This window comes from Mytilus edulis, chromosome 3 (assembly GCF_963676685.1).
Source record: "Mytilus edulis chromosome 3, xbMytEdul2.2, whole genome shotgun sequence".
NCBI lineage: Eukaryota > Metazoa > Mollusca > Bivalvia > Mytilida > Mytilidae > Mytilus > Mytilus edulis.
Genome location: NC_092346.1, coordinates 91,624,318 through 91,646,429, shown reverse-complemented (window position 1 = coordinate 91,646,429; position 22,112 = coordinate 91,624,318). Strand labels below are relative to the sequence as shown.

Here is a 22,112-nt window from a genome sequence, read left to right as displayed (position 1 = left end):
ACGTTGGGTCAACGTTTTTCTGCTGTCAGTTTGATCCACTTGAGCATGTTGAACGAGTAAAGTTCCTTATATCCACATTAGTATTTAAATAACGGAATTGAGTTTTCAAATGATTTTTGGCATCAAAATCTTCCGATCGATGTTTAGATAAAAACAATGCATTTTTTTAATAATTTTTTTTATCAAATCCGGTATATACCTTTACTCGTCCTTGGCGTGAGACGTTAGACATATAATTTAATTTTAATTAAGTATTTTATATTCTTTCACCTATGTTTTGTTTATATCACTTATCACTTTTCAATTATATCCGACGGCTTGGTCAAAACGTCAACTTGTTCTCGCATTTTAATCAGTCATTCCCGATTCTTTTGATACTCTCGGGATTTTACCACGTTTACGTACGTACATATAGTAAACAGGTAAACGTAGAGCGGGAAAATGTTCATTCATGAAATATTCATGAATGAATGAAAACGCAATCTCGCGTAGATTTCTTGTGATTTTCTCTTCAGTGCATGGCAGATCCGCGAAGTAGTGTTTGTGATACTCATTTTTAAAATGAAGTTAAATTCATCTGAATCGTCGGTGAACATTCATTTCTTTTTTATTCAAGCTGTAATTTTTTCAGTCAAAACAGTAGTAACTCAAAATTTTAAAAGAATCTTCCAAGTATCAGATCTCAAACACTAGTACTACACTATATCGGAGCAGAATATATTGCGATAATCTGTCAACCGAAAGTTTGAGGCCGACGCCTAAGGAAAGTAGCAATAGCAAGCTATAGCAAACTTTCCAAAAATGATGGATAAGAAACGGAAGTTGTATAATATTGTCTCAATTGAAAGAAACGTTTACTTCTGTATATATCTATCAGTTTATATATGAAGTGGTAGTAGACTGTGGCTACATTAAATGGAACATTCACAATAAGTAAATTAGTCATTCTTTTTATGGTAAGGTTAAGTTTTCAACCTACATTCATTGCCGATTTCTGTGTGTAAGTCAAGGTATGAAAACCTAGTTAGCTTTATCTGTGGAATCCTTTTTTATTTCCATGTTAAAGAAGTAGAGCCACCTACTAAGTTTGGCATTATTTACAAAGGTCAAATAGTCCTATTATCTACATTTTATAATGTCATTTTTTTCTCATTAGTTATCTTTCAAATGAACAAGCCTCAAAACTAAACCAATGCTCACAGCTTAGTTAGTCACCTTCAGATTTACATTTATGATATCACATAGAAATACAAATTCTATCTTGTAATCTTTTAATATAAATATATATGCAAAAAAATTAAACAATATAAACAAAACAAATAACATTTCTACAGCATTTCAATATGAATTAAAAAAAAACATGCCCAATGAAAACTACCTGGTACAAAAATACATTCAAACAAAACATACTCTGTGAAAACTACCTGGACCTTAAATACATTTAAACAATAATACTATTTTTGTCAGTTTCAAATGGAAAGTACACCTTATGTAAGGATATGTTTGGCATCCATTATGCTACCATGTTTCAAGCGGAAAAGTTTATTAACAGTTAGATGTGTTTCTTATAAAGCTAAAAGACCAAAAAAAGGGACTTACTGGGACATAATAAGGTAGTAAATATTTAAAAAAAATGTGTATATTTATTCCCTTTTATATAGTTTTTACTAAAATTCAATATAAGCGAGGCCCTGAACACAAATTTATCTTTAAAATATAGTAAAAAGTCGTGGGTTCAACAAATTTTATATCTTTAAACCAAATTTGAAGGACAGATGCATATATAGTATTAATCTCTCACTAAGTGTAGCTTAAATATCATTAAAATTGTATGTAGACATATGTATATCCAGGTGAAATAAAACTCAAATCTTTCAAATGACCTATAACAAATATTTCAACATATCTCAGTAAAATAGGAAAGTACCTAGAGTAATTTGGAGTGGTGCAAAATTTCGTATTAGACTGACTATTGAAGTGATTAATATAAGTGTGTGCCTTTGAAGGCACTTTTTTAGAAGCATCCCCACTCACAAAATATTTGACAATTCTTATGCTGAAGTATGTTCTATGCCAATACATCCATAAGGTACTTATGATTTTACAGTACTTAATAATGGTTGAAAACTGATCAGCAAGGTAATGGACAAGGCATTTAATATCAAAAGTGGAAAAGAAAGAAAATATTTCTGTAAATCTTTGATGCTGTAAAAAGATATGAACTGATCATAAAAAAAATATGATTCAACTCAAATATACATTTATAGCTTGTTACAACACAAGATTTTTGAATTATAATGTAAGTTTTTTTTTTCACAATATTTTAACATGTCAAAATGCCTTAAGGGTGTCCTACATGTACTTAAGGTAGTTCAGGGGTATAGAAAAAAAATGACAGAATTTTCGAATACTTTGCCAAAATGAAGATTTTACTATGCTTTTTTTTTTTTTATAATAAAAAGTATGGGTCACCGCGCTATTTTTCAAGGTACGAGTCGTTCAAAATTGCCAAAATTTGCTTAGATTGTTCATGAAAAAACACATTTTTGTGCATAAAAAGAAATCTATATGACATAATTTTGAAATAAAATATGAGAAGATAGGTTTTATAATATATTTTAAGAAAATAGAAAGAAAAAATGGTGTCACCGAACTTGTGAAAATTTCCCTATATGTCCAGTATAAATTTTGTACTAAAATAATTATCTCCCCTTAAATGGCTTATTTGAAAAATTGATTCTAAAAACACAAAAATTTGGTATTTGATCAAGCATTTTCGATAATGAATCACTAAGTTTTCTTTATATAAATAAACAGTGTTACCAATAAATTGCAAATCTGTGTGCAAATTTGCAGATTTGAGCAAAGAACTACACCGATTATGTACTGTGATTGTACAATTCAAGATGGCGGTATACCCCCGAACTACCTTAAGTGAGGTTTATGAATTTTTGTAAAATGTATTTTGCCCCATTACACCCATTTTTCTTTTCATATACGACTTCAATAGCTCATAAAAGGTCATTTACCAAATTTAAGAAGATTTCTTTTCTTTCAATTTGAGACCCAAATAATACCAATGCAAATATAAGGTAAAAGTCCGAGTCAGCCTTTTCCCACCATTTTAAAAAAATTAAATATCTCGAAAAGGAGCTCCATAACCTATCAATTTATTTTTTAGCTTATTTTGTTCCTTAACTAATGCTTTTCTGACTTATAGTATCAATTTTAAATTCTAGATTTTTTTAATTTCACCTTAGTACATCCTTAACATTAATGTCATTGAATACTTCAGTAAACAAATCAGACAAAGGACCTTACTCAGTAAAACACTGCTTGGGGGGGGGGGGGATTTGATCTATTAAAATGTATATAAAGATATTGTAAACTGTCTGGTCAATGTTTAACAAAAATGATTTTCTAGTTTATTGGAATTTAACATAGTAAGATAAAACAAATTGTCTGGTCTATAGGAATTTATCATTATAAGATAAAATAAATATTGGTTTTTTTAAGTTAAGCAGAAAAATACAGTAAGTCTATCTGAGTTTCATATGATTGTGGTTATCTGGGTGAAACATATAATTTTCCAAATTGTCTGGTTTACTTGAGCTAAGTATTTTTCATCTCCTGTAAAACTGTGAGTAAACTTCCTTTTTAACCTGGGTTTAACATAATGATATTTGACTAAACAGATGTATTATCACATATATTTTGAGATCTACTCTCCTGGTATCAGATATTGTAACCAATTATCAGGTTTTCAATATTAAATGTTTCAGTCACTGTATAACACAAGCCTTGGATGCCTCCTGGTTCTGTTTTAGGCCCGATTGAAATAATTTACCCTTTCCTGCAAAAATAAACAAAATTTATATCAAAGTAAAACAATTTCAGCTTTAAAAATCAGCATTCATGCAGTTGTCCCAAACTCTCAAAAATATTGTTTGGAAGGTATCTCTGATTTAGAAATTCATCAAAATAAGTCCAACAGAGTATTTAAATTGAACATGTGAACATGAGATATACATTTAACGAAATAGTTACTCTACAATAATAAAACTTAACTAAGGGCTCCAATGAGCCCGAATCCCTGACCAATCAAATTTTAATTACTCTAACAAGTTTTTGTGGATGACATTGTTTCATTGTTGTCCTAAAGTTTAAAACAGTTAGCCATGTGGTTTAAGAAAAGAAGATTTTTTTCATAAATTAGGCTCATGTCTACTGTCAGATTGGATTTTAAGAGTAGAGGATGAATGTAAATATCCATAGGGTGTTGATGGAATATATGTCATTGGAAAAGTTTGTGTTGATGATATAGGTGGTTTAGACCTTGACGTATTGTATGGACACATGCCTTAGACTATGTGAAGACATTCGTTAAGATGTATTCTGCTTTTGTGTTGTAAGGTTGCTCATTAGTCTACACATCATATTTCCTAAAGTTCAAACACATTTTGTCGAATGTCTATTTGCCAAGCAGTTTGAGGGAGGACACTAAAGCACTGTGATTTTCCATAGAGTTTTGAATGGAACTATATGACAACAATGCAACCTTGTATTTTTTTTCAAAATTGACCGATGCGAAACAAAGATTAACTGCCTCTAATTAGAACTACATAATGATTTTTTTCTAGAAGAACTTTCATACAAATTTTCTTCAAAGTTTAGCTCAAAGTTTGGCAAGTTATTTCACGAATGTGCCCTACAGAATTAGACTATTTACCGGCTTTTTACCAAATGAGCTACACGACGAGTGTCACATGTGGAGCAGGATCTCCTTCCCCTTCCGGAGCACCTGAAACCACCCCTAGTTTTGGTGGGATCCGTGTTGTTTTGGTACCCCTATTTATGACATTTTGTTCACGCATCATTGTCAATATAATGGAAATTGATGCGACTGTCGTACAAGTGAGAGGTTTAGCGCTATAAAAACGGGTTTAATCCACCATTTTCTACATATGACTTTCCGTTTTGAATTTTCTTCGGAGTTCATTATTTTTGTGATTTTACTTTTTATTTCAGTTTCAGAGTATAAGACAAAAAATTAAAAACGTTTTTAAGAAAACAGAAGAGAATGTCAGATTCAAAGTGATAGCAACTGCTTATATATTGAACTATAAAGACATTAAGAGGTCAATATAATAGAGTAAAGTGTTTTTATGATCTGATTGTAAGTACTTTTGGTTATTCCAAGACTCGATTCCTGTCTTATGTTTATTTGCCTATTCTAAGTCAGGAACATTATAAGAGGTTGATTTATGTCATATCTTCACGCATTTTTGTTATTGGGAGAATTACGTGTTGATGTCGGACCTTAAAAAAAGGCAAAAAATGAGTTTGTCATAGTGTACACACCATTGATGGACTGTATGTTGACTTGGAAATGTCTATTGTTTTGAGTTGCTGTCCCGGTGATGTATACTCCAACTCTCTTATACAATTTTTATCATGGTTTGCCATGGAAATAATGCTAAGCTTTTATTTTATCTGTTAAACCATACTTGCAATAGCATACAGTAAACATACAATACTTGTAGCTCTTAAAAGAGAGTCATTTAAAAATAAAATGATTCAATTACAAAATCATAATTGGATACACGTTATTCCCCTTCATAAAAATTAGTAATAAGGAAAAACCAATATTCATTTTCTAAAACTTTATCGTAAAAATACAGGCTTTTTCACATAACTTACTGTAAAAGGCTAAGTACTCATAATTATAACATGATCTATTACCTGATTTTTTGGTGATTTTATCTACCACTTGTAAATATTCAAAAAAATCCAGTGTGTGTGAATTGTCTCTGTCAACTTCTACTATTGCGTCCTGTAAAGGGAATAAACTGTTATAAAAATTACTAAAAATTAAAAAAAAAAAAGTGAAAATAATGGAAATGAAGAAATAAACTCATAAATTCCATATTTTATGTCGTATTAATCAAATCCTACAATAAACAGATAACGCCACAGTACCATAATTGCATCCAGTTTACAAAAAAGGCAGAGGAAATCTTATAAGTGTTCTTATAGACTAAATAATTGTTTGCCATTATACACGTCTTTCAACATAGCTAAGTATACTTAAATATAAACAAAACATTCTCTCAATATACCAACAGATAATGTCTCAAGTCAAAAAAATTACGGAAAGGTTGCATGTGAAGTCTTTTTAAAAAAGGAGAATTATGAATATGACACAAACAACCATTTCATACAAAATGCATAACAAGCATGAACTATTGTCAAATTGTTAAAAAAAAAAGTGAAGAAAACAAAACAAAACATCAGTTATTAGATATTTACGGATGTGCAATTTAGGTACTTTTTTGTACTCCTCATTACAGAATCTTGAAACATTTAGCCATAGATTCATACACATTTTCCTATGTTTCAGTATGGATTTAAAATTAAATTTGTGTAACTATATTGTAAAAAAGGATACGTCTACAAAATAAAAGCAGATTGGAAACTTCGGTCCATTTCTTGAATGTCGGTGAAAAAACTGTTAAAATAGGTGCAAAATTTGGGTACTCTCAAGTTAGACAACTCTCATCATTATGTCAAAAGAATTTTTAATATTTTGACAATAATATTTAAAAAGTTTGCAAGCAGTGCACCCATATTGAACTAAAAGAAAAAAAATATTTGATGAATCAGTTTACATACATGTAATAATCCTTGAATTAACATCAAACAGACTATGAAAATATACTCATCATAGATACCAGGATTAATTTTGTATTTACGCCAGACACGCGTTTCGTCTACAAAAGACTCATCAGTGACGCTCGAATCCAAAACAGTTAAAAATGCCAAATAAAGTACGAAGTTGAAGAGCATAGAGGACCAAAATTCCTAAAAGTTTTGCCAAATACAGCTAAGGTAATCTATTCCTGAGGTAGAAAAGCCTTAGTATTTCAAAAATTCAAAAGTTTTGTTAACAGTTAATTTATAAATATGACCATATCAATGATAATTCATGTCAGCACAGAAGTGCTGACTACTGGGCTGGTAATACCCTCGGGGAATTAAAACTCCAACAGCAGTGAACTGTTATGAAAGTTGTCATGAAACAGAAATTCCTGTATAACATTTGTTGTCCAAATGGAGGAAATATTCTGAAATATTATTTCCACTGAAAGAAATTTAACAGTATATAGAATATAGGGTATAGAATATTTATTCCAAAAGGGGCAGACATTATAGCATTGTATATAACAAGTGCTTTCAGGTCAAAAATGAACATTTTAATTGACAGAAAATATAGAAAATATTGAGGCAGGTGCAGATTATTTTTAATCACACTTTAGGTAAGATTTAATGTGGGATACAATGTGAATTTGGCTTATTTCATATCCATTTTTTTATGAAGTGTTTTATAGATGTCATAACCATTATACCGTGGTAGTTGGGTACCCTCACAATCTTCATTTGCATTCAAACATCACATCTTCAAAGTTATTATGAAACATGTTTTGTGTTAATTACAATGGTAATATATACTGTGATTGTTAAATAAATATATCATTTGTATTATTAGCTGAGGTGATACAGAACAAACCATAAGTGAATTACCTCAATTTGATCTGGAGTATACTGGCATCCTATATTTTGCAAAATTTTTGTCACCTGAAATCATAAGATATAAATAATAAATTTGAGTAAATATATTATCATTCTTTTTTATAAACTGACCTAAATAAAAAAAAATCCCAATTTTTTTTAGACATTTTATTGATCAAAGATTTCTTTGAAGTTCACTGAAAAGTTTTTATAAATATAGAATAAATAAAATAAAAATTGTTAGAAAGTATATAAAATTCTTTTAAAGGTGACTAAGAAGCGAAATGAAGAGCAACACTAGCTGAGATTTTCTCTCAAGTTTATTTTAGTTTAGATAAATTTTATTTGCTTTAATATGCAATAGGGATAAGACACAAGTTAATCAAACTTATTATGTCTTATCCTATAAGAAGCTGTTTAGTAGTTGATACACACATTTTTATTAACAATGTATATAACAGTATAATGTTTTTATCCTACAAATCTAATCGGTATATTACGTTTTCTTCAATTCCAAATTATTATGGATATTTGTTTACAAGACAACCATATCTACTACAGATTATTACCTCCAGAAGATCTAAAGCTAAATCATTATCTGTATCATATTCTTTAAATTTTTTCCAATGATCAAGGACCTGGAAAAGAATGAGTTCTAATTTAAAGGGATCTTTCACTCCTTTCCTCAATAATGACTTCTAATGATACCTCCACCTTTACTTCATAATGACACCTTTTGACGCCTCTATGTGGTACCTCAGTTGAAACTTTTGCCTTCAAAAATCGTTGTCAGATTTCTTCAAATTTGTATACAATATAAAAAGTGTATACTTGGGAATATCTGACATGAATTTCTTTGATGAACTATTTTTGTATGCCATGCTTCATTTTTTAAAGTTGTTGACTTCTTTTTAAACTTGCAGTCACCATGTTTATTGAAGTTTTCATTTCATTAAAAGTAAGCTTATTTCCAACATTTTATTGAAATATCCTATCTGAAATAAGAACTGGAATGTACAAAAAATTCGACATAAAGGAAAAATGGATCTGTAATGAATCAGACTTAACATTGGCTTGTCTTGGTTAATTATCAGAAAGCAAAACAGCAATGACGGAAACTGTCTTGTTTTTATTATAATCTTTAGATTTAGTAATACAACCTTTGAAAAGTACAGTTAAATAACATTTTAAAATCATAAAATAGCATTTTTATATTATATGATATTTACATTTGTGGTGACTACTTACAAAGTTTTGTGCCATATGAGCGAAGTGCATGAGGTATTCCATGCTGTTGATTCTACCTGTACTTGGGTTAATTATCACTGGATTATTACCTGTAATGTAATAATAAGGAATCAACTAGATCAATAATATTTCAAAGCTGAAAAACTGGTAAATGGAAACATTTAAACCATGACCTTACAAAAGAATAAAAATCCTTCATCAGTATACTCTTACGCAATTTCATTATGTGTTTCTACAATCAAAATGCTAATTAACCCCCATCATTATTGAATTAAGTAAATAAAACAACACTTCTGGTAGATATGGAAATCTATATTGGGCAAATAATGTTCATACAGCTCCAACAGAGTTATGAGGTATTACCAATGTTTTTTCAACTGATCGGGCGGAGCTTATGTTTTAATTAGCATACGGTCTATTTGAAGATGTGTCTGATAAGGATGATTCCCGTAAACATTATTTTTACTGATTTCTAATCACCTATCAGTGTCACCAAATGGATATACATGTACACATGTACAAAAGAACTGAGTGATATTGATATGACCAAAATTGTTTTTTGTTTGTTTTGCAATAAAGCTAAGAGAAAAAAAAATGAAATTGTTTAAAATTTATACATTTAAAAACGCGAGTGTCCAAGGAGCCTGTGCCGCTCACCTGATATTTTATTTACAATTGATGCATAAATCAATGCAACCGTTATACTTTTGCTTTTGTTTCAGAGATATAAGCCAAAAACTGCATTTTACCACCATGTTCTATTTTTAGCCATGTCTGTCATGTTGGTTTGCAGACAGGGTCATCGGACACATTTTTTTAAACTAGATACTCTAATGATGATTGTGGCCAAGTTTGGTTAAATTTGTCTCAGTTGTTTCAGAGGAGAAAACTTTTGTAAAAGATTACAAAAATTATCGAAAAATTGTTAAAAATTTACTTTAAAGGGCAATACCTCCTTAAAGGGTCAATTGACCATTTGGATCATGCTAAATTATTTGTAGATTTTATTTTGCTGAACATTATTGCTGTTTACAGTTTATCTCTATCTATAATAATATTCAAGATAATAACCAAAAACTGCAAAAATTCCTTAAAATCACCAATTCAGGGGCAGCAACCCAACAACGGATTGTCTGATTCATCTAAAAATTTCAGGGCAGATAGATCTTAACCTGATGAACATTTTTAACGCTTGTCAGATTTGCTCTAAATGCTTTACTTTCATAGATATAAGCCAAAAACTGCATTTTACCCCTATGTTCTATTTTTAGCCATGTCGGCCATGTTGGTTTACAGGCGGGATTATGGGACATATTTTTTAAACTAGATACCCTAGTGATGATTGTGGCAAAGTTATGTTAAATTTGGCCCAGCAGTTTCTTTTTTAAAGTTAACTGTTAATGAGTTTACCCCAAAACATGTCTATAGATGGACTGGTCTACGATAAGCGAATCGGCTAAACCCCGCCCAGTTAAGTTAAATAAATCAAGTAATAGACACAAACTGTATAAATTTTACAGTCACCATCAATAATTGGTTGATCTAAACCATGTGTATGTGATTTAATCTATTTGTGACATGATTTCCTGGTCTTAGATCTTTAAATACCAGACTGTGAACCCTATTCCTGATATTGCCATGTTATGGCAGGTGATTCATGATTAGCAGTAGATGCTTATCCTGATAACACACCTGGCAGGTGATTCATGCTTAGCAGTAGATGCTTACCCTGATAACACACCTGGCAGGTGATTCATGTTTAGCAGTAGATGCTTACCCTGATGACACACCTGGCAGGTGATTCATGCTTAGCAGTAGATGCTTATCCTGATAACACACCTGGCAGGTGATTCATGCTTAGCAGTAGATGCTTACCCTGATGACACACCTGGCAGGTGATTCATGTTTAGCAGTAGATGCTTACCCTGATGACACACCTGGCAGGTGATTCATGCTTAGCAGTAGTTGCTTACCCTGATAACACACCTGGCAGGTGATTCATGCTTAGCAGTAGTTGCTTACCCTGATGACACACCTGGCAAGTGATTCATGCTTAGCAGTAGATGCTTACCCTGATAACACACCTGGCAGGTGATTCATGTTTAGCAGTAGATGCTTATCCTGATAACACACCTGGCAGGTGATTCATGCTTAGCAGTAGTTGCTTACCCTGATAACACACCTGGCAGGTGATTCATGTTTAGCAGTAGATGCTTACCCTGATAACACACCTGGCAGGTGATTCATGCTTAGCAGTAGTTGCTTATCCTGATGACACACCTGGCAGGTGATTCATGTTTAGCAGTAGTTGCTTATCCTGATGACATACCTGGCAGGTGATTCATGTTTAGCAGTAGTTGCTTATCCTGATGACACACCTGACAGGTGATTCATGTTTAGCAGTAGATGATTCATGCTTAGCAGTAGATGCTTACCCTGATAACACACCTGGCAGGTGATTCATGCTTAGCAGTAGATGCTTACCCTGATGACACACCTGGCAGGTGATTCATGCTTAGCAGTAGTTGCTTACCCTGATGACACACCTGGCAGGTGATTCATGCTTAGCAGTAGATGCTTATCCTGATGACACACCTGGCAGGTGATTCATGCTTAGCAGTAGTTGCTTATCCTGATAACACACCTGGCAGGTGATTCATGCTTAGCAGTAGTTGCTTATCCTGATAACACACCTGGCAGGTGATTCATGCTTAGCAGTAGATGCTTACCCTGATGACACACCTGGCAGGTGATTCATGCTTAGCAGTAGATGCTTACCCTGATGACACACCTGGCAGGTGATTCATGTTTAGCAGTAGTTGCTTACCCTGATGACACACCTGGCAGGTGATTCATACTTAGCAGTAGATGCTTATCCTGATGACACACCTGGCAGGTGATTCATGCTTAGCAGTAGTTGCTTATCCTGATAACACACCTGGCAGGTGATTCATGCTTAGCAGTAGTTGCTTATCCTGATAACACACCTGGCAGGTGATTCATGCTTAGCAGTAGATGCTTACCCTGATAACACACCTGGCAGGTGATTCATGCTTAGCAGTAGATGCTTACCCTGATGACACACCTGGCAGGTGATTCATGCTTAGCAGTAGATGCTTACCCTGATGACACACCTGGCAGGTGATTCATGCTTAGCAGTAGTTGCTTATCCTGATGACACACCTGGCAGGTGATTCATGCTTAGCAGTAGTTGCTTATCCTGATAACACACCTGGCAGGTGATTCATGTTTAGCAGTAGATGCTTACCCTGATAACACACCTGGCAGGTGATTCATGCTTAGCAGTAGTTGCTTACCCTGATGACACACCTGGCAGGTGATTCATGTTTAGCAGTAGTTGCTTATCCTGATAACACACCTGGCAGGTGATTCATGCTTAGCAGTAGATGCTTACCCTGATGACACACCTGCTCTTACCTGCTCTTTCTGAATTCATGCAATTCCCTCAGTTTTGTTTTTTTGACATGCTTGATTTTTCTTGATGGATTGATGCCATTTGAACGTTGGTTAACTACTGTTGTCTCTGATTTAACCATTATTTGTCAATTTTTACAAGATACATGTCTACTTAAAATGAAATAGTTTTGAAAGAAGGAGAAATAGGGATGATTTTCCACCAAAGTTTGATCTCTCTGTAGAAAGACAAAGTATGGTCTTTAGAGGAAATTTCAATATTAAAAAAAGTATGAAGAACATATGGAGATGAAATTTACAGTCAAGAGAAATTATCAATATACTAATATAAAAAGAAGATGTGGTATGATTGCCAATGAGACAACTCATCACAAGAGACCAAATGACACAGAAATTAACAACTATAGGTCACTGTATGGCCTTCAACAATGAGCAAAGCCCATATCGCATAGTCAGCTATAAAAGGCCCCGAAATGACAAATGTAAAACAATTCAAACGAGAAAACTAACGGCCTAATCTATGTACAAAATAATGAACGAAAAACGACAACCACTGAATTATAGGCTCCTGACTTGGGACAGGCACATACAGAATGTGGCGGGGCTTAACATGTTATCAGATGCTCAACACTCCCCCAAGTTTAATTTTAATACATACAAACAACATCTAACTTTCTTGTTGGTGTTGGTGTTTCTGGTTTACTGGTAATTTCTCCATTGCTGGTCTTACTACCTAATGTTCCTAATGCAGCACCAATAGTAGGTAGTGGTGTCCTAATCTCTGTAGGTCTGAAACATTAGTCAATAATGTACAAGTTTATGTTTGGAGAACATTAAGTAAATTACCCGGTATAGATAATTCAACAACAAATGTAGATAACAGAAAACTTCATGTTAGGTATGTTCATGTCATGAGGACAATGACACCATTGATGTCTGTCTAAAAAACATGAATCCATCATCAATTCAGTGTACACTTTACATAGTACCGCATTTAACATCAAATAAAAGGGAGTTAATTTTCCATGTAGGGTGTAAATATATAATTGAAAAAATCTGACCTCAGGATAAGCTTCCAACATTATATTGTAGCCACTAAAGTTCCTGCATGTATTCTCATTTCTCGGTAAATTAATTTAAAAAGTTATATCCACTTTTCTTGTAACCTTCAAGAATAATAAATGAGTGTGTTTGTAAATCAACTTACATCATATGAGGTACTGATGTTGCTTTAGACAATCTTCTTAATTTTCTTACTTTTAGTTCCTAGAAAAAAAAATGTAATCAATCCTCATCTAGAAAATCAATTTTTGCAACAAATTCCTACTCAAATAGATTGAGGGCCTCACTGTGACTTTGAGATAAAGAAAATGAATAAAAGCACTGTTCCTTTGCTTTTTGTGTTTTTTGCTGTGCATGTACTAATTTTGTGTCATGGATGTATACCCAATATTTTTTATTAGATGTAAAAAGAGAACACTTTAACAATAATAACTATGATGATAATACATGTATTATCATTAGAATTGCAATTGTAAGCAATAGGGAATGTCATTCCCTGGCAACAGCAGCCATTTTTAAAAATTCTAGTTAGATGACTCATCTTCACATGACAGGTCAAATTTCTGTAAAGTTTTAAAAAGACAGGTAGAATTTTCAATTTTTTAACATTTCTGCTGTTTTCATGGAAACGACAACCATTTTGAAATTCCAGTCATATGGAATATTCATTAACCCTCCCAGAGCACCAGAGATCACCCCTAGTTTTTGGTGGGTTTGTGTTGCTTATTCTTTAGTTTTGTATGCATTGTTTTGTGTAAATCTTTTGGTCATCTTTCATTTTTTGCCATGTCATTGTCAGTTTCCTTTGACTTATGAGTTTGAATGTCCCATACGTATCGTCTGCCAATTTCCCCCCCTTCCCCGACCCCCACGCTAAGTTGTACCTTATATATTCTGTCTATATGTTAAGTAAGTTAGAGTAAGGTTAATTTACCCTGTCATAGTTTGTATAATGTGGTGGTAGTGTGTTCTTTATGATAGCAAGCCTTCCCTCAGTAGCACTATTATCTATCTTGTCTATATGTTTAGTAAGTTAGAATATGGTTAATTTACCCTGTCATAGTTTGTATAATGTGGTGGTAGTGTGTTCTTTATGATAGCAAGCCTTCCCTCAGTAGCACTATTATATATTATGTCTATTTGTTTAGTTAGTTAGAATATGGTTAATTTACCCTGTCATAGTTTGTATAGTGTGGTGGTAGTGTGTTCTTTATGATAGCAAGCCTTCCCTCAGTAGCACTGTTATAAATCTTGTCTATATATTTTGTCAATTTAACGAAATCTGGATCCCTGATATGTTCTTCTTCTATGTAAAACTTTTCACTCAAAATACTGTAAAATAAAAAAATACTTAGATTTTTTTTATTGCAAATGTGTGCAGCATAACGACATCTTACTATGTTACACATCCTTAAAGCATAAATAGCATCATCTGTTTATATGCTTGCACAGCAAAAACATCAAAAGTATAGGATCTTGCACAGTAACTGTAACAGCTTTACAATTCTATAGCAAACCTTATACTAGATACAACTCATGACAATTCTCAAATTAATGTGGGTCTAATTCTTTAGATATTATATTTAGAACCTTGAATGATGAGGACTGTCTGTTGACCAAGATGTCTAGTGCGCTGGAAGTTCCTATAGGCAAGGTGAGCTAAATAAATATGTTATAAATCATGTCAGTACCTAAACACTATCTTCTGAGCTGATAATACTCTTGGAAACTAACAATCCACTAGCAGTGGTGCTCGACCAAGTGCTTGCGAATGAAAATAATACGGCATAAATTTTGTGTGCTTTTTTGGATTACCCTCCATCAGGAGCACTAAAACAGTTGAAAGCCAAGGATGTATAAACACTTTAAAATGTGGGAAAATACCATAACTCACTTGACATCAGTTCTGATTCCACCAATTATACCTAAAACTACTTTTTGTTCTGTGTAAAACTGATCCTCTAAATGAGCTATATCCTGTATGAAATAGAAAAATTGCAAGAAGTGATATAAACAAGAAACATGATGAAATTTTATGGTTTGAAATATGATAACGCACTATTTATAGAAATATCAACTTATACATTAAATGTTTCTTCATTACTACTGTGGTATATTTTTAGGCATTTTTACAACATCTTATAATTTTTAAATCTGTACAAAACTTCAAAAATAGTCATTTACAGACATGATTTATCTGTAAATTTGACTTCATATACAGGCACTGCTGTAATGTTTTTAATCAAGTAGCAAATGAAAATTTATACGAAAGTGTCAGAAAACTAGATTGAAGTTCAATTTCATTTATAATCAAAAGATTGTGGTAATACAGTAATATGCTTTACCTTATCTTTAACATAGATTTCTCGTTTTAATTGTTGAACTTCATCTGAATCATCTAAAATACAAAAAGAAAATAGTGTATTATTTCATACACATATTCTACTTTTTCATATGCAAATGACTACAAGACATCTATCTTAACAACGAAACTAAACTTGGTAAGTTTCTTTTCATAAGTCATTTTACTTTTATCATGAACTGTATATTTAATCCTTTCCTTCATATGAACACCTTAATTGAAAAAAAAGCATGTCAATCAAAACTAATCATTTATTCCTGCTTAGAATTTTCACATATAAAGCTATGACAATACAGAACTAAAGTCTTAGGACGTTGTGAAATGTAGTGATTGTGAGCTAATTATTTGTTACATATAACATAAGATTTAAAAAATACAAAGGAAGCCAGTAGATAGTATAAAAAAGTTATACTAAGCTTGAAGAAGCGCAACCAGATAAAGACATATATTTTATAATAACTAATTGTAAAGGAAAGAGTAAAATAGCAAAAATTCCGAATTAATAACGGACTTTCTAAAAGACAGAAAACATCTGTTATTCAGTGTAAGGTTTTCAACAATAAGTTGAAGCTCAAACTATATAAAAAGCTCCATAAATCATCTAAAAAGTTGTGAAACTGTTTATATATATAATATTATCAACACAACAAATCTAAATAAAACTAGAGGCTCCAAGGAGCCTAGCTGTGTCGCTCACCTGATATTTTTGTTTACAATTGATGCATGAAATAATGCAACCATTATACTTTTACTTTAGTTTCAGATATAAGCCGAAAACTGCATTTTACCCATATGTTATATTTTTAGTCATGTCGGCCATGTTGGTTGGAAGGCGTGGTCATTGGACACATTTTGTAAACTAGATATCCTAATGATGATTGTGGTCAAGTTTGGTTAAATTTGTCTCAGTAGTTTAAGAGGAAAATATTTTTGTAAAAGATTACAAAAATTAACGAAAAATTGTAAAAAAATTGACTTTAAAGGGCAATAACTCCTTAAGGGGTCAATTGACAATTTTGGTCGTGTTGAAGTATTTGTAGATCTTACTTTGCTAAACATTATTGCTGTTTACAGTTTATCTCTATCTATAATAATATTTAAGATAATAACCAAAAACTGCAAAATCTCCTTAAAATTACTAATTTAGGGGCAGCAACCCAACAACAGGTTGTCTGATTGGTCTGAAAATTTCAGGGAAGATAGGTTCAATCTGATGAACATTTTTACTATGTCATATTTACTCTAAATGCTTTAGTTTCAGAGATATAAGCCAAAAACTGCATTTTACCCCCATGTTCTATTTTTAGCCATGGCAGCATGTTGGTTGGCATGTTCGTTAACAGGCGGGGTCGTCGGACACATTTTTTAAACTAGATATCAGCCTGGTATCTTTGAAGAGTTATTTTTATGCAGTACATGTCGAAAAACTGAACATTTCTAAAAATACATTTTCTACTTAAATTTTTTACTCTGATATCAATTTTCATAGAAAAAATCCATGGAATTGTAAAATAAGAATGGATTATATGGTGATTTTGTTTTACATAAACTCTTAATTTTATTACCTCCATTACTTGTTCTTTCCTGTTTCAATCTTAAAATCTTGTTTTGATCATCAATACACTGTATGATAAAAAAATAAACCATCTTTGAAATTCTAAACATTCTCAGAATTCAGCCATTTAATTCATTCCTAATAATTAATCTTATCATGTGAAAAAAAACCTTTTTGAAGTGTTTCCACGATCACCATCTTGTATCTGAAATATCTTTTGCTTTTAAAACATAAAATAGTAGGATGACTTTTGTATTTCTAAACTTACACAATAAATAACTTATGCCATACAACAATATTATATAAATTATAACAATGTAAAAATAAAAAAAAATAATTGGCCAATATCTTTTTGATCTATGATTATTTTCCAATACTTTCAGCAACTTTTTAGAAATCAACAAGAATGTGTCCACAGTACACGGATGCCCCACTCGCACTATCATTTTCTATGTTTAGTGGACCGTGAAATTGGAATAAATTCTCTAATTTGGCATTAAAATTAGAATGATCTTATCAAAGGGAACATGTATACTAAGTTTCAAGTTGATTGGACTTCTACTTTATCAAAAACTACCTTGACCAAAAACTTCAACCTGAAATTAGCAATATCATTATCTATGTTCAGTGAACCGTAAAATTGGGGTCAAAACTCTAATTTGGCATTTAAATTAGAAAGATCATATCATAGGGCACATGTATACTAAGTTTCAAGTTGATTGGACTTCATCAAAAACTACCTTGACCAAAAACTTTAACCTGAAGTGGGACAGACGGACGAACGAACGGACGAACAGACGAACAGACGAACGGACGGACGAACGGACGAACAGACCAGAAAACATAATGCCCCTCTACTATCGTAGGTGGGGCATAAAAATCCTATTCTTTCATTATGACTTATCAGTCACTTAAAGTCATATTTCACAGAGATCACAGAACTACTCTACATTAAACCATATTTCAGGGCAATCACAGTTCTGCTTTACATAAAATCATTTCATTTAGGTAAAAGTAACAGCTCTACAGTAAGTCACATTTCTCAGAGGTCATAGTACTCCTTTATATAATGTCACATTTCAGGGACAACATTGACTTGTGACAAAGTATTTAACGTATGTATTAGATGTCTGTTTTAATGATAGCGTCTCATCAGTCATTTTTGGCTGGCATTCTTTTATTAAATGTTAGGTTCTTATGATTTTCTATATATATATATCTGGATACGGTAATGAATGGTGACACTTTAATAACATAAATATCTATTTATCTATTACCAAAACATAAGACAAAATTGCCAGAGAACTTACTGACATCTTTCTAGTTGCTCTATCTTTACTGGCTTTCATTTCCTTTATTTCTTCCTCTAATTCTTCAATCCTTAACAAACAAGCACACACACATACATACAAGTAAAATTATAGTTTCTAACATGTCAAAAATATCAGTTGTCATCTGTGGCACAAATATTTCATAACATCTAATCAAATCATGAGAGTGGCAGGAAAACTTCTGGAAAGATGGCTACAACTTTACCATTAAGAACCCTTGGTGCAATAGCTTCTTTTTAAGCAGCAACCCTCTATCAAGGAAATCATTATAGAAAATTCAAGCCATGGAATATGATTTCAACTTGGAGATATACTCCATAGGCAGGTGCTGCTGTAATTAGTTCATTAAAAGGGAAAGTTCAGAAGGGAATGTATTTGATTAAAAGGGGGAAGTATTAAAAAAGTGATTAAAACCTCCAACATGTTAATTTACCTTTCTCAAGTTAGAGGTTGTCTTAAGACTACAATTTATTTGGCCTTTTAACTTTTTTGGATTCGAGCGTCACTGATGAGTCTTTTGTAGACGAAACGCGCGTCCGGCGTAATTACAAAATTTAATCCAGGAATCTATGATGAGTTTATTTATCTTAATTTTTCATAACTAGAATTTATGAGTCATGGAAGATCAGTGATAAACATTTCTGAACTTAAGAAATGATGTAGCTGGAACTAAAAAATATTAGTCTCTTGGCATAAACATTTGTCTATTGCTGCAGAAAATGGGCCCCTGGATGTCTTTTTAAAGATTTATTGTTTTAAGATTGCTGTCTCATTGTCATATACTGTATATTTACTTTTATTCAAACTTCTAAAATGCTAGACAATTTCATTTAATATATATACAAATAAAATCTATGAAAGTATGCAACATGGAATGAATTCAATGATCATACTAGAAACTTACTTTTTATTTGCATTTTCTAACAATTTCTCCTTTTCTTTTGCAGATAATTGCACATTTTTGTCTTTCATAAGCCTACAATATAACAAATGTCCTGATGCACTCATCTTTAAGCACTACATGATTACTATGCAGATATATCTGAAAAATCTTTTCACCAATTGAAATAGAATAAAAAATTATTGATTGGCTTTTAACACCACACTGAGCACTATTGTGGTATTTCATGGCAGTAAGAATTTTATTGGTGGAAGAAGCTGGAGTGCCGGGAGAATTACTGACTTTCAGGAAAATTGACAATCCTAGTCAATTAAGATTGGAGTCTAGTCCACCTGCCACGTGCAGGGTTTGAACTCACAACCTCAGTGTTTTTTTAACAGTAAGGGATCTTGTGAAAGGTAGATAACCCTAACAAGTTTCACATTCAACTGCAACTTATTAATTTCCAAAACCAACTCTTTAAAGGCTAGTTAACCCTATAAATACAACAGAAGTGTTGTAAAACTACAAACAGTAATAAAAAAAAATAAAGGTAGATAGCCCTAATAAGTTTCACAATCAAACAACTTGGATATAAGTAATAAATAATTCATTTTACAATGGAGTTATTACTCTGTAATTTTATTTGTTTTCTCTTCCACCATATTTTCCATTAGATTAACTTTTTCCTGTAACTTAGCAAATTCAATCTTTCTATCAGCATTCTCTCTCTTCTCATCAAGTAACTGTTGATACAAATCTGTTGTTTTATCTACAAAGCACAAATTAAAAACAATATAGGTAAAATACATTCTAATTTAATTGAACATAAAACAACTGATCTACATTTAGCTGCACAAAGCTAGTAAGCTAGAGAAAAACTTGCACTGGATGCATAACATGGATTTGAAGCAATTTTTGTATGTACCAATCAATTCCAATGTTAGCTGTACACGATTGTGTATTGACACACTTCCTCATATAGAGAAATGACAAAGTGAAAGTTTGCCATAGGAAACCTCAAGTCCTTTTATCAAAAAAACAAATGCTACAAACTTAATGTATTATGAAGAAATGTTTTCAAGTTTGGCTCTATTAAAATATGGTTAGAAGGAGAGTTTTCATTGACAATCTTCCTGATACTATTTAAAAATGGCAGATTTCATCTTGAGCTTAGATGTACCAAAAACTTATCTGATAAACAGACTAAAAGGAGAAAACAAGACAGATAGACGGACAATGATATATTTGGTTAAAAGTGTCTTCTATGTAGGAAGGTATAAATATGAGATGATTTTATTATTGCTAAAAAATGACAGAATAGGTTTTGCAAAAATAAATACTCAGTTTTAAGTTTTCATAGCATTATTTGTATTCTGCATTTTCTGAAATCCCAGTTATCAATCTCGCATTTGTGTCAATTTTTCAACAATTGCAATAATAAATGCTCACAAAAATTTCTGGGTTTACAATATATAAAACTGATCACATAGTATAGAGTTCTGTTTTTTCCTTTCCTTTCCTTTTACTTAAATACCATAGACTAGGATGAGAAATAAGTCATGTGTTTAAACAAATGCCATATATTGCGTTTATTTAAATTACAATTTCACTCACTTTTCATTTCATCATGTTTCGCTTCCAACTGCTGCATTTCTTGGGTTTTTTTGCTGGAAATACATGAAAATATTTTAAACAAGTTTTTATTAAAACATTTAGCAAAGCAAAATTTTTCCAATAAATATTTACCAAACTGAATAAATTTGAATCCTTAAAAAGCTAATAACATTGAATCCTGACAAGATACCTGGTTTTCTTTCCATGCAAACCACAATAAAAAGAACACTTGACTTCATAAACTTGATATGTAAACTTCAGATGTTTTTTTTTCAATTAATACAAAGATGTCTTATTTGTAATATTGTGTTTCTATAAGATACTATTACCTTAATATTTTACCTTATAATCAAGCAAATGACCATGGTAGAGTCATTACTGTAACAAGTTTTGTAAAGATTGAAGAAGATGGCGAGGATTGTCACGAAACGACAGACTTTGTCATCTCTGCAATTCAAGTGAAATCGGTGACGATTTTCATTATATCATGACTTGTAAATCTTTGGATTTAGAGAGAAAGAAATGTTTACCTGAATACTGCTGTAAAAATCCAAATACATACACATTTAATAGTTTATTTAATTCAGACAATACTATCATTTTAGAAAAAGTATGTAAGTTTTGTTCACACATGTGCATACTTATATATACATATATGTAATTGTAAATATATATTTTCTCTGTAACTATGACATGTAGTTTTGTCAGAATAAAGTTCATTCATTCATTCAAAATAAAACTAAAGCTCTGCTTTGGTAAATGAGGTGTCAGATATCACTATATTCATTAACTTTCTTGTAAGCAGATACTAACAAGAATGTATGTGTTGTCATGCTAAGCAAACCCCACTCATAGTTTAATGTACTGAAACACAGGAAGTGGCTTTCTGACAGATCCAAAAATTGCTCTCATTACTGTCCATATCCAGTTACCTTTGTGCTATTGTAATACCTATTGTCCGACCAGTATAAAAAATTGTCAATACAATTTGTCCATTTAAATTGTGCAATAGGTATTGAGAGAGATTATCAACAGATTGTCATTTAACTACCT

General features: G+C 31.9%; 1 protein-coding gene across 1 annotated transcript; it reads right to left on the bottom strand.

The window, feature by feature from the left end:
- Window positions 1-1,254: 1,254 nt before the first annotated feature.
- Window positions 1,255-21,808, bottom strand: LOC139517756 (putative leucine-rich repeat-containing protein DDB_G0290503). The gene is made up of 16 exons (XM_071309135.1): window positions 21,590-21,808; window positions 21,060-21,112; window positions 20,076-20,214; window positions 19,467-19,538; window positions 18,542-18,611; window positions 17,242-17,299; window positions 15,660-15,712; window positions 15,209-15,291; window positions 14,487-14,646; window positions 13,460-13,518; window positions 12,911-13,041; window positions 8,818-8,906; window positions 8,139-8,207; window positions 7,582-7,635; window positions 5,743-5,833; window positions 1,255-3,853 (listed from the first exon to the last, which is right to left on the bottom strand). The coding sequence occupies exons 2-16, from the start codon at window positions 21,094-21,096 to the stop codon at window positions 3,783-3,785; spliced, it is 1,236 nt and encodes a 411-aa protein (XP_071165236.1). The 5' UTR covers window positions 21,097-21,112; window positions 21,590-21,808; the 3' UTR covers window positions 1,255-3,782.
- Window positions 21,809-22,112: the final 304 nt, after the last annotated feature.

Coding starts and splice junctions, on each gene's coding strand:
- LOC139517756 (XM_071309135.1), bottom strand. CDS start 21,096: ATGCAGCAGTTGGAAGCGAAACATGATGAAATGAAAA. Junction 13,042..13,459: donor ACATCAGTACCTCATATGAT/GTAAGTTGATTT, acceptor CTAATGTTTCAG/ACCTACAGAGATTAGGACAC. Junction 8,907..12,910: donor AAGAAAGTTAGATGTTGTTT/GTATGTATTAAA, acceptor ATTACATTACAG/GTAATAATCCAGTGATAATT.